This window comes from Aplysia californica, unplaced genomic scaffold (assembly GCF_000002075.1).
Source record: "Aplysia californica isolate F4 #8 unplaced genomic scaffold, AplCal3.0 scaffold00399, whole genome shotgun sequence".
NCBI classification, from domain to species: Eukaryota; Metazoa; Mollusca; class Gastropoda; order Aplysiida; family Aplysiidae; genus Aplysia; species Aplysia californica.
This window is the reverse complement of record NW_004797669.1, coordinates 242,987-257,211: the sequence shown is the minus strand read 5'-3', so window position 1 is coordinate 257,211 and position 14,225 is coordinate 242,987. Positions and strand designations below refer to the sequence as shown.

Genomic DNA, 14,225 nt, shown 5'->3' with positions numbered 1-14,225 from the left:
ATCTCAGAAATAGACATTATTTTTGTTATGCAGATTGGAGTAGTTTTAAAGACTTGAATATATAAATCTTTTTATACATCACTGTAAAAATCAGGGGGAGATGGGGAAAATTATCAAAAGTATTTGTCAAGAAAGAAAGATGAAGAGTCATTGTGCCTACTCACAGAATTTTTTTAAAGATTTAAAATTTAAAGGTGTTTTTTTTTTTTTTTTTCATTTTCTCTTGGGGAAAAAAAATGGAAAATGAGACAGACAATTTGATTTTGATGGTGATGGCGTGCTTGTGTGCTGTGGAAATTCATACCCTTGACCTCATTATCCTCCTAACGATGTTGGCCTGCCAAACTCGCGTATAATAAAATGAAGATCCTGTTTGTTTTTTTAACTCAGCTTTGATGCCAATTTTGAACTTTCTTATGATTTACTCTTATAATTTATTTAAACTCTCACAAACATTTTCACCAGTTTAGTATCTCTTTAATTCATCTGAGATTTTACTAGAATTTTTTAATGCACAGATTGGTAAAGGGATAACACCACAGTAATGTATATATATATATATATAACTGTTTGAGGGTATCGAGGCAGAGAAGTCTTAGTTTCACAGTGATGAATGTAGATATATATGTACAGAAAACTTCAATAGAGTTTTTGGGGGGTTTTAAAAATAAAACTCTGAATTTTGTTTACTCTTCAAACCATGTTCTCCAATGTCTATTTCAAGTTTGGTACTTGAAGAAAGAGAATCAAAGTAAAGGATGTATGAACAGAAAGCTTCAAGATTAGGAGAGGGAGGAGGGGCTATGTTAAAACTCTGAATTTGAATTTAGTTTGCCCAAGAATTGGCAGACCTGAACCCTATTACCCGCTTTGTCAATCCCATGATGCTGTTCAGACCGCTTTTACACTTTATAGAGATGGACATTTAAGATTGGAGCCTGTAATTTTTTAACCAAATGATTGTCTTTTAAGGCAGAGTCTGTTAAGCTTTAATAATGATTGTAATAAAATATGGCAATTATACAGCATTTATCCCTGATTAAAGTGCACAAGCTCTGAGCACTTTACAGTACAACGGTAAAATATAATCAGTATATTGTATTCTGACCTAAAGAAAATCACTTTCTGAATATTTATCTCATTGATTAAAAAAAAATATGTGAGAAACTTTAACTTTTTAATTTGGAGCATTTGGCTGGTTTGATCCTTGAACATCGTTGATCCACTCAATTTCTTTTGGGTTTTTTCATCAACAAATTGTTTGCTTAGCCACTCCAGACATTTTTAGCTCAGCTTTATTATAATTGCCAGAAATTCAGTTCTTGTCTGCATTTTTCTGAGAAGACTAGAACTCCATTCCCAAGACTTCCGAAGACAAAGCGTTTGTGGTTTTCCATGTACTCTATTGGTGCCCAATCTTGGGAACTGACTAGCTAAACTTATTTTCAGTTCCTAACTGATTCTTTTCTTCGTTTTTAAAATCGCTCTCTATATTAAAAGCAAATTTCGGAGACAATGAGAAAAAAAAAATAGCTGTAGTAACGCTTGCGTAAACATGGAGACGACTTAATTGTTAGTTTTATCTGGTATTATATTATCTCATTTTCAACCGCCTGCCTCAGCACCGACTTAAATTTATAAACCTACCTCTCCCAAATCCTGCTTGCTGATGGGAATTTTATACCTAAAGCCCTGCTTTCTAAATTATATTTGTTGTTACAGAGTCCTATATGTTATGCTGAATGCTCTTAAAAAATGTTCCTTCACTGTTTTGCTTTAGTAATCTTTTGAGATGGTCTAAAACTTGCACACTATATGTAGTGCCTACTACTGCTTTTTGTACTTGAAATTTCATTTTGTGTGCAAATGAACATTTAACCCGGTTTGAGTTTGTTTTGACATTAACACCATAATCTTATTATTGTATCTCATTTTCTGACTCGCCAATTGCCTGTGCAAACGTAATCCTCATGAAATGTGCAATTTCTGTTGGGATTTTTTGTTCAGTTTTAGACTTGAACTCATATAATTATGTGAGACCCATTATGCATTGTTGATATTCATTAAATCAGAACAATAAAGAGAGAACATGGTCAGTTGATGAGTTGTTGAGAAAGGGAGAAAAAGGCGGGGGGGGGGGGGGGGGAGGGGGGAGAGGATATTTGTAGATTAAAGCTTGCAGGGAAATAAAATACATGATTATTTGAATAATTTGAGTAATATAAGGAAGGTGCCTCAAATTGCTATAAGGATAGTCATTCAAAAAACTGTACAGATTTCTGATAATAGGTTTGGGGAGGAAGAGGGGGGCAGGTTAAGCTAAATGTCCCTCTAGCCTGGAAAGAAAAGAAGTAAAAAGACATTATGTAAATGTAGGCCTACATGATGTATTATTTCCTGTAGGTTTATGTCTGTAACATGCTTCTTGACTGTGCATTGTTCCAAGTTCAAGTTGACTGAGAGTAATAAGGTGTTATGGATTGATTTTTTCCAACCTATGGAGTTACTGGATTTGCAGGTCCTGTGAGCTTGAGGAGAGAGTAGTGAATTTGAAGACTACCAGTACAGGGGAAAACAATGGAATTGCATTTTTTTTATTACATTCGATTTAGATAGTATATTATGGTTGCAAAAAGTGTGCTTTTCCTCCTCTTGCTGGAGCCACTCATACGCCTCTACTTCTCTGACATAATAAAGAGACCAGATGGCATCTTTTGTCCATACTTTCCCTGATTGCTGTAAAGCTCTCTTTAACCCTATCCGTACGCCCTGGGGTCATTTTGTACCCCTGGGGTTGTATTCTTCACATTTTAGAATACTTCAAAGATCTCTTTGAAACTTTCAGTATTTCTCAAAAAATCATTTTGACAGACTGCTATGCAAATCGTATGAATGGGATTAATGAGTAATTTCCTCTTTGGAAAGTGGTGGCACAGAGTTCCCCATGTCATATGGATACGATAGTAAAACACGACGTACAGATAGGGTTAATCTTACTTATGATATATGTTGATTGTGTTAGTCTGGCTAAAGAAAATTATCTGCTTGAACTTGGCAATGAAGGATCTGCTTGCAGCAAGGTCTATTACTTGGTTGGCCCGTAGAGTGTCCAACTCTCACAAAGATGAGAACAATTGATTTCAGGTGTATGTATGTGTGTCTGTTTGGTGGGGGGGGGGGTTAAGCTTTAAGCTCTTTGCCGTTGCACTCAGAAGTTATGTGTTCAAACCCTGTATGGAGAAATTTTTAAAAATAGAGTAACTCCTTCTGTTCTGTCTACAGGGATACTGCATCCCACTAAGCCTGGTTTGTGTTGGCTTGGACAGTCAGGCAGGGTTGAAGTAGCCCGCCTTCTTAATTATCTAAACCATGTTAATGTGGGAGTAGAACATGCTCGTTTGCTGAAATACTACAACTACGACCGTTTGATCAGAATGAATATTTCAGACCATGATTTTATGTTTTTGTGTGGGTTTTTTTTTTTCAACATTTAGAACTTGAATTTCAACAAAGTAATTCTCCGGCACGTGCAACGAATATCTTAGATTAAATCAAGAAATAACAAACTACTTACAAAAACAAACTTTGGAGTTTGAAGCTTCGAACAGCTTGCCGGCTTTACAGAATTTACCGTCCCTTTCTAACATCATCTGTTCTTCTGTAGAAAACTAACTGATTGAAGGGGATGTTTTCTTCCCAAGCTACGCCAAACATCTATCTGCCTTTACTCCTCAAAACAACAATTAGAGCAGACATGCAGCTATTACAGAATGGCAGCATAAAGAAGATTTACGCTCAGATGCTACTGGATCGCTAACAACAACAACAGCAACTGTCCCTTTCTGTTTACCTCAGACATGGAGATCAAGAGCACAGACAGAGAGCTGAGTCACCACCAGGCCCTGACCACCAACGTGATCGGGGAACCCAGGTCTGAGTCTGTTCCTCTGCCCACGTCCATCAAAGGAGGGAGACCAGGAGCACAGCCCAACATCAGGGTATGGCTTGTAATATGTGAGGCATTGTGGCGAAATCAGGCGCTCATCAAAATAATGAAATCGAAGAAAATGGCGTTTTTCTTCCCATATGTCAGGGATGCCAAATGATTTTTGAAAAAAAAAACATGAAAATGAGCGGAGCGTCACATCTCACCTAAAACGTACTTTGTAAAATCTTTTAAAGAGCAAACAAAAACATTTCTCTTACCATTCCCTTGTCCATTGCAAGTGTATGAAAAAAACGGAAAAAGCCGAAAAAACCAAAGATTTGGCATCCCTGCATATATAGCAATTTTTATGGAATTTATATTTTTTGGCTCAACACTTTTCGTCCATTTAAAAACACATTGCTGTTTCGCTTTTACTGAAAAATATTGAATAAAAGCACAAAAAAAGTAAATTTACAGTTTCCAATGGCTATGGAAGTCGCCAAACTTTGGCGGCCATTTTCTCTCTAATTTTACTTCTGAAACCAAGTGACACCTGCTTCAATTCGAAATATCTCGACTTCTGTTAAAGATAGGTGGATATTTTTTTCATGGAAAACAAGACAAATAAACAAGATTTAAGATGATACCAATGCCTCCGTATGCTCAAAAATTGTTGAGCACCTGATTCCACCGCGTTGTAACACATATAATGTGAGGTGCTCGTCAAAATAATGAAATCAAGGAAACAGACATTTTTCCGCGATATGGCAACTTTTATTAAAAAACACATTTTCATGTAAATTCTTCTGAAAAACACTGAAAAGGCATGAAATATGTAATTTATAAGTTTTCAAGGACTCTCAAGCTATTGAAGCTACCAAACTTTAAGTTATACGCCATTCTCTCACTAATGTTACCACTCTCACCAGATGACCCCACCTCTTCCAATTGCAAATATATCTTTACTTCTGTTTGAGATAGATAGGTATTTTTTCCAGTGAAAGCAAGGTGAATGAATAAACATTCAGATGATACCAATAACTCCACAAGCCCAAAAATTGATGAGCGCCTTATTCCACTGCGTCAAGACATATTATTGTGTATGTTTGTATAATTTATTTATACCACATGGCCGTGTCATCTGGTGATGAAAAAAACCCATTTCATTGGCAAGCTGTTCAACTGTTCTTAGCCAAGAAAACAAAATTTTTCAGGAGGTAAAAAAATGTTTCATACTTCTAGTAAGTTAGCAATTGTACTTTGATTGCGTATGTTTTGTATGTTTTCTGGCTTTTTTAAAACAATATTTAGAACTTGAATTTCTATAAACATTTTTTGAGCACATGCAACTGATACCATTGTTTAATTCATTACAGTTTGAAAATTCGAAATATTCAAACTTTTGGGCATAGAACGTCGGAACAGCTCACCAACGATTTGTTTTAGTTTTAATGATTGAAAATTTGGTAACTCAAATCTTACAAAGAGGTATACAAATTTTTTCCCTTTTATTTTTTCATGGATCCTGGCTTTTTTCTCCCTTATAAATGTTTTTATGTCGAACTGTAGCATCATGAAGCTCTTCTTATGGGGTAATACTAATAATTTTGAAATGTGATTTTATTGGGGGGGTTTTTCTCTTCCCGTCTTCATGTCAATTGTTCATGTTTGCTTTGTTTGTTTTTTTCTTTTTTAAAGGACCCATGGCATGGTAAGCAAAACTTTTGTAAAACTTAATACGAAGATTTCTATAATTTATATCAATCAACCACTATGCACTAAACCATAATCAGAGTTTTCAGTACCTGTAAATAGGATTTGTATTAATTTGTAGTATCAGTCGGATATATTCAACTCTCAAGAGTGCTGCATTTCTGTTCTTGGCATAAAAGCCGGCTTCCTAAATGATTTAAATTCTGTCAACGGGAGTGTAAAACAACGGTTTACAATTACTATTACAGTACATTCAGACGGAGGACCCTGTACGACGACAGGTGAAGACATCTCTCGTTGCCGGGGCAACCATCAAGGGCAAACAGCAGCTGGGCATGATGCGCGGCCTCATCTGCCAGCCCGAGGGTGTTAACTTTGGCGTGCTCAAAGAGGGCTGCACGTACGCGTTTGCCGTGATGCTACGCAACACGGGTGTAGACACGTGTCGTTTCAAGGTCAGACAGCCACCGCCAGCGACCGGTCTCCGTGTCGTCTACAAACCAGGGCCTGTGAGTGCTGTAACTCTTTCTTGTGTGTTTGTTGCTGTTTCTGTTGTTGTTGTAACTCAAAGTGAAGTCAGGGTACTCTGAGGTGAATCCACTTTTACTTTTATGCTTTTGAGAGAAAGGGAAAAGGGAGGGTGAGGCTGAAAGGTAGGGAGGGTGGGAGCTTGACATATGTTAAAAATAAAAGCTGACATTTCAGGAATTTTTGTGGAGCAAATATCATCACATTCTGGGAAACATTTGTGAAATCAGGCACTCATCAAAATTATAATGAAATGGAAGAAACCAGCATTTTTTCTCCGGCTTGATAATTTTTACAGCTTTTGTATTTTGACTCAACACCTTTAATGTCATTTTCAAAACAAATGTTTGTTTTGATTTTACTGAAAATCGCTGATTAAAGACAAAAAAAATGTAAATTTTCACTTATCCAAGGACTCTCAATCGAGCTATGGAAGTCACTAAATTTTGGCATCCATTTTCTCTCTAATTTTACCGCGGAAACCAGGTGATCTCAACTTCTACTCAAAATAGATGGTTATTATTTTATTTGAAATCATACATATGTGTGTTCTCACAATATTCAGTCTTGACCAGAACTGGAAATTGAACTGAAGCCATATTTGGAATATATATATAAAGGAATTGTTTTTTATTACGATCCACTCATTGTTTTTTTGTTCTTGTGTGTATGTTGTGGCAGGTGGCTGCGGGCATGAGTGTGGAGCTGACGCTTGAACTGTACGCCATCGCCAACGGGGTGGAGGGAGAGTCTGGCGTGGGAAGCCTGGGTCATGTACTGGAGGTCGTCACCGAGACAGATGTCCTGGAGGTGCCCATCGTGGCAAATATCCTTGACTTCGTGTTGTTGTTGTTGGTGCCATATTGTTATAAACTTATTTGACTTTACTTTATCCGTCCTCTTGTACCTCTAGGACATCGAGGGGAGAAAGAGTTCCCTGTCTCTAACAAGTTTGATGGCCTGACTAGGTGGGATATTGTATGTTCTCAGGGTATCCTTCAGTCCCTGGATATTGTTATAAAACCACCCAAAATGTTTGTAGGAGTGGAGTTATAAGGAAATCTATGATGCTGAATAATTTGATTACAAAAATGGCAGTGCGCAAACATGGACTATCCTGCTGCCTTCTGTATTCTAAGAGTTAAACAGTGGACAAGTGTCAACCTAGTCTACTTTAGTAATGGGTTCTTTGTATTTTGAGTCATGTATATATGTCTTTAATTGAGCAAGGTGTTCATGATTCTTGCAAAACCTGTGTGTGGTGGTCTATTTTCAAGGAGTACTGGTAGCTTAGTGCGTTTATTTTCTAAATTTGTGATTGATTGCTTCAAATAAGTACCAGTATATTCTTCAAGTATCTTATTTGCAAATACAGCAGGGATTGACAAATGTCTCAGGCTCTTCCAGAATTCGGGTTATCTGATAAGGAAATTTTAAGAGGTGTCAGTCAAGGAATGACAAATTGCAAGAGCTATCCGTGGTTTTTAGATATTTCTGCTTGCGCGTTATCTGTTCCCGAGTGTACTACAAATATTTTGTGGCAAATCTTTGGCCACTGCAAATAGCCTAGCATTTTCTTAAATTGTCTTTGTATCTACCTTGACTCTATCACCTATCCTGACTGCCCACGAGTATGAGAATCCCGAGCTCTCTCCAGCCGGACTGAGAGAAACAAATGCCCGCCTCATTTCTACACGACCCCCAGCCTCTACAGGGATCATTCGTCCTCGAAGAGAACAGAAGCTTAGTAAGTACAAGAACGATTTTCACCTTAAGGTACACCTAACAATATTTGGATAAATTATACCTTGTCTGGATAGTTCAATTAAGATAATTTTTGGGCTATCATATTCATCCTGAAGAGAACACAAGCTTAGTAGCCTAAATGCCAGTACAATTTTCACAATAAGTGAAGGTACACTTAACACATTACACCCTAACTCGCCCGGGATTTCCCTTTCGTGCTTCGCCCCGAACCTCCCGTGACGACCTACCATCTTTAGAAACGAAGTCTCGCCTTGACGAGACTCTGGGGCCGAGATTTTGATTTGCATAGCAAAAAGTTTCTTCTTTTGTTTGATAGCCTACCGAAACGAAATTTTTCGGACCAGTAGTTTTAGTATTAGAGCTGATCGAAGTACGATCGTGTTACCGACACTTCGAAAGTGTCTCGACTTGTTGAAAAGCAACACAATTGAGCTCAAAAACGGAAATAACGATGGATTTGAGCAAAAACAAGCATATATATATGACAAATCAGATGGCTCAGATTTTAATGAAAACGTTGTAGCAAGAGTTTGGGGCGATTCCGATTGATCAGACGCAGAAAATCTAGAATTTAGATCTAGGGCCCGAGTTTGGGGCGATTCCGATTGATCAGACGGAGAAAATCTAGAATTTAGATCTAGGGCCCGACCGCGAGGCTGAGAGTGAGAGTGACGGGTCGTACACCCTGATTGAACTAAAGTTAAAACATTTCCAACAGTTTGCTCATACATGAGTTATATTTTTCTGAAACTACATTCAGTTTTCTTTTTAACTTTTATTTTTTCAGGATTTTTGGAATTTGTTTAGTATTTTTTAAATGTGTTTTTTAAAGACTTGTATTCACGGGAGGTGGGTTCCTTCCCCTTGCTTAGGATCTAACAATGAACTTCCCGTCCAGGCCTTTAGGGTGTAATGTGTTAATAATTCTAGGAAAAATTTTTCGATGTCTGGATACTTCAATTAAAATAATCTTTTGGCTATCACTATCACATTCAACCTTGCAGTACAGTAGTCTCCGCCTAAACGCACGCCACACAAAAGCACGCTCCGCTCAAACGCACGCTTTCGTCATCTGACTGGTTTTTTACTGTATAATTTAGACGTACAAACGCACGGTCACTCCCCCTAAACGCACGCTCCAATCTGCGAAACACGCTGACAGGTAAAGCTTGACAAAGGGAAATTTCACTACGACTACTGTACGATCTGCATAGCTTGCTTAAGACAAGCTTAGAAAACCGGATATTTTGAGAGACTGCCCCTTACGCCGAACAAAGAGAGTGATGGACAGCATTTTCACACACAACTTTCCAGACACATAGGTCTAGGACTGGTTGGTGATATGTTGGGGGATTGGGGGACTGAAACGTTATTTGATTGGTCACTGGTAATGCATCTCTTTGAGAGAAGGTTTCTGAGTGGTGTTTGAGTGACTGCGTGTTGGCTAATGTTTAGTTAGACCTAAGCCTATGATGCGCAACACGTGTGAATGCTCGTTCATGAATTTACGGTCGGGGGTGGTCGCTTGGAAAGCCACGTGGCTGGGCTGTCGTCTCTATGACTATCACCAACAATTTCTTTTTAGGCTATTAGTTCCCGACATTTTATGGTGCATTCATTACATTGAGTCTGTCTTTCTGCCCCCCCCCCCCCCACACACACACACCCATTCAACGCCTTTGCAGTCTTAACCGCAGTAGGGGAATCTTTTACAAAACAGTCATGTGTCGTCACATTATCGGCCCAAAGTGACCCCCGCCCCAAAGAGAGGTCACTAGAATATCAAGGCAATGAGATGACTGCGTCCCTTCCTCCCTTTGCAAAGGTTCATGGGGGGCTTTCGTGGCCTAGAGGTTAAGGTGTTGGCCTCTCACTCAAAAGGTCCCGGGTTCGAATCCGGGTAGCGACCGAAAAATTTTCTTCTCTAAATTTGTCTCCTTTCACCTCATTTCCTGCTCTCTAGCAATGTTCTGTCGTCTGCTTTCGTCTCCTCCTACCCCCACCCCCACACCTCCTTTGCCCCTTCCTTTGGGCTCCTGATTCTTTCTGCAGCCTTTCTACTGCTACTCCTTCGCTTCTTCTTACTGCTGTCTTTCAGCCACACCCCTGATCTTCTGGTAGGAAAGATCTACACCTAGCCTTCTCGGACAAGGGCGAAAAAATCTCGGAGGGCCCGTGTGCAAGTTGCGCACGTTAAAGATCCCTTGGTGGTCTAAAATCGATAAGAGTAGGCTTCGGCCGCCACCCGGGCAAAATTCAAAATTTCCTACCAACTGAAAATATTAGGTGTGTCCCGCGCGCTCATATGACCTTATGCAGTTGCGAGCGCCGTAAAACACTGTACTAAAACAAACAAAGGTTCATGTAAACGCACGCTCCGTATAAACACACGCTAAGGAGCCCTCCCGAGTACCGTGCGTTCAGGCGGAGACTACTGTACATAAAATGGAGATCTTTCTGGAACTGTCTTCCCTTCCACAAAATAGTATTTTTTTCATAGTTAGTTAACAAAATACAGAGCGATCATGTTAATAATATCCCTTAAGTGTTTCCTTGTTTTGATTTATGAGTGTTAATATGTCACATGTCACAACTATGTTTTTTTCCTCTCTTTTTCTACAGGCACAGTCTCATGAATGACCTATGGAATTTCCTGATGCCTTAATACAGATATTCTGGAGTGAGCAAATTATGGAGTGATATAAAATATTTGATTTTCCATATATATTGAAATTATCATTGTATAGTTATTGATTACTAGATAGCAGAATGAAATTGACATCTCTAAACAGGGACCAATGTACAATTCTTTGTATTGCATCGCCACTGGATTGACTCATTTATTACTGTTTGAACCTTATTTTATTATTTTTTTTAGAGAAGTGTATATTTCCTGACAGAAGCGAAATGTTGTGGGTGTTGACAATGTGTATCTGCGGACGATAAGGCAACCATGATTATTTTCTCCATTTTTAGCATCAGCAGACATATATACATTTAATTTACATAGTCACTTTTAAGGCTAAGGACAAGCGGGCTAACTCAGATTTCGGGGGTTTCCAGAAATCTTGACCTCCACCAAAAGTGGGCATTAGCCTACCTCTCTAGAAGTTTGGATTCATTGGTGTGTATATATTTGTTTGATTATAGAGAAAACTCTACTTGTCTTTTAAAGAAACTGAACAAGGGTCCAAAAATACAAATGACATGAGCTTAGTATATGTTGTCACCATCATTCAACATTTTAGGTGTCAAAATTTCAAGAGAAAAAAAAGGAAATCAAGTAGGCTATGTTGTCGAGTTTGATGAGGCACATAGATTAGTAGTCGTAGTCTCAATTATCTTTTTATTAACCCTATCCGTACGTCATGTTTTATTATTGTATCCATACAACATGGAGAACTCTGACTCTGTGCCATCACTTTCTAAAGAGGAAATTTACTCGTTAATCCGAACCGTAGGCTTTGCATAGCAGTCTGTCAAAGTAATTTTTTTAGAAATACTGAAAGGTTCAAAGAAATCTTCGTACTAGAAGTATTCTAAAATGTGAAGAATACAACCCCGGGGGTACAAAATGACCCCAGGGCGTATGGATAGGGTTAAAATAGAAAAAGGTGTTGACAAATTTAACATTTTGTATTAAGATAATGTTCTGTCTGAAAAGAAAGTTTTTTGGGTCCTCCTGAAATCCTTGTCCCTTGACATATATATATATTATATATATGACAATGATGAATGATGGCAGTGATATAGCTCAAAGATTTTGATAGTTTTACCCTTGTTGGTAGTGGTTATAGCTCAGTCAAAGAGACACTAGCCAGTGGTGAGTGGTGAGGGTTGACCAAGTTCAAACCTGCTCTGAGTTTTTCAGTTTGTCCATCCTGAACTTTTAGTATAATCCATGTGAAAGCAGTTAATTTCAAGGTCCAACCACTTTAACAGCTTACATTGTGTTGACAGAGACGTAAAAGTCTGACTCAAATTTACTTTAATCAGTCTGTAAGCCAATACTTTGCTTAAAAGTAAAAACCACTGTGCTTCACGAGTAATTCTGCAAAATCTGAAAGAATTTGTTGAGAACTGGTAGTGCCTTGGATGCGGAAAAGGAGTCTATTTAAAGAGGTCTGAATCAATGAAAGTTTCAGTCAGCTTGTCTTGTGTACAAGGACTTGAAATTTCCAATAAACATGAGTACTGTATTTGGTCATGCATTGATGTAGGCCTACATTACTCTACATTTACTGGTGTAAGTTATTGATCCCTTCACTAAAACATAATTTACTCTTTATGATTGGAAAAAAAGGGAGGGGGAGGGTGGGGGGAGAGGAGGCTTTTGGTTCCTGACCTGGCAAAATATTCAGTATAAGTACCTGAATTTACTAGATTTTTACCTGGGCTGGACCAAAAGATGTGATCTTTTCATTGACCCACACTAAAATTTGCTGCATCAGTAGTGTCAATTTTTTAAAGGAACACTATAGGTGATAGCTCGAAATTTTAAGCGATCTTTATGAAGATATCTTACTAATTCTAATCAGTTTTCTTTGAATGAAACTGAAAAATTTCTATGAAACATAAAGTGCTGCTGCACAAACATGTTGGTGTGAACAGTAGGGCTTTGTTTCTGAGAATAAAAACAAACAAAATCTTTGTCTTGTTATCAGCATGAACTGTGATACGTCCATTTTCTTTTCTTAAATAAACCAAACAATACAAAAACGATCATCTGAATTCTATTCTTGCAGTGTTTGACCAAGTCTTAGGATTAATTTTGGTTCTCTGTGCTGAATATGCATGTATGCGAGAGTGTGTGTTTGGCTGTCTGCGCAAACACGGGTCTGGATCTTGAAGGGTCAGAGGCCTAGAATAAAATAATGTGGATGTTTGACGGGTGCTTTGGTGTAGTCTGTTCCTTCTTTCCGATCAAACATCTATTGTCCTCATCTCTTCTCCTTCATTTTTATGTATATCACTTCTCTTGTAACATCTCTAGTCTAGGGCTCTTATATAAGACCTAATTGAGTTGCAAGTGCCATTTATTTTCTAAAAACATAACAAAACAAAATAAAGTCAGCAGATCAGTAGAGTGCCATGGTTCCTCAGACATTTTCCTACTAAAGGTGTCATAGAGTGCACCCTACTCTGTCATGGTCACTGTATAGGGTAAACTCCCCCTTCAACACTGTAAGCCTTTTTTTAAGAGACATGACCTTGGAATTAAGGAAGGGTATCCTACCCAACCCGACTTCCTGCTGTGTGACTGCCAGGATGAAACAGTATCACACCACCCCTTTACCTGCCCTGCACTTAGCTACCTGCAGTGGTTGATCAGTACCTTCCTACCTGCCTCACTAGATATAGGAAGTAGGGCCTACTCTACACAGCGAGAAAACACAGCTGATAAAAACCTGTAAATTGCCATACCGACAGGTCGAAGAGCTTTAACTCAGATGGCCGCTGGATCGGAAAAGTAAAGTAAAAGTAAGATCTATAAGAGACAGGACTTACGAATTTCACGTCCATCTCCGATAAGACCCAAGCCAAATGGGCGGAGAGACTTAAAATCTCCCTAAAACAGCCCCAGCTCCGAATGCCTTGTTAGGGATTTGAACCATGGCCATCCCGCATGATACCAGTGGAGCTAGCGGTGCATACCAACCCCCTCCCCCGTGTATCAGTAGGTCAAATGGTTAGGCTCTTCATCGTGTACGCTAAGGAAGAGAGCTACAGTAGAGTCTGCCTAAAGTTTAGTTTTTAGATTTAGTAGAGGTTTTACGACGCTCGCAACTGCATAAGGTCATATTCATATGAGCGCCAAAAGATTAGAGGAGTTACAAGAGAGTAACAAACATAAAAAAGAAGAAGGGGAGATAAGGACGATAGATGTTTGAGAAAGAAGAAGCAAACCACATCAGAGCACCCGCCAACCACCCACTCTGCCTAAAGTGAACATGCTTTATTTGAACAATTGGTTAAAGTGAACAATATAGGTAATATATTCCGTGATCCCGATTGAAACGCTATTTGTTTAAGTAGAAAAATGGCGGCTAAATGAACAGGTTTCATGGGGAAATCGGATAAAGTGAACGCCCCAAATGAGTGAAAGCAAAGAACAGACCGACCGGGTCACTATCGCCATGCTGTGAAAATAGAATTCTTTCTCTCGGGCATCGGCAGACAATCCCAGCTTGGTGTTGGCGATGGCAATCTCAGTCAGAAAGAAAGAGATCTAGTCTAGGCTTGCCTGTTGTGTTATATCCCCACTCCACCTCCACCCTAGAACCACCAC

At 38.8% G+C, this 14,225-nt stretch overlaps 1 protein-coding gene across 1 annotated transcript in view; it reads left to right on the top strand.

Moving 5' to 3' along the window:
* Positions 1–11,200, top strand: part of LOC101860269 (sperm-associated antigen 17) — a gene marked incomplete in the record, with an annotated part of 61,954 nt that extends 50,754 nt beyond the window's left edge. The window contains 5 exon segments of the mRNA XM_035971223.1: positions 3,856–3,998; positions 5,890–6,150; positions 6,851–6,995; positions 7,782–7,916; positions 10,559–11,200. Coding sequence (XP_035827116.1) covers positions 3,856–3,998; positions 5,890–6,150; positions 6,851–6,995; positions 7,782–7,916; positions 10,559–10,572 — 698 coding nt within the window.
* Between the last annotated feature and the right edge of the window lie 3,025 nt (positions 11,201–14,225).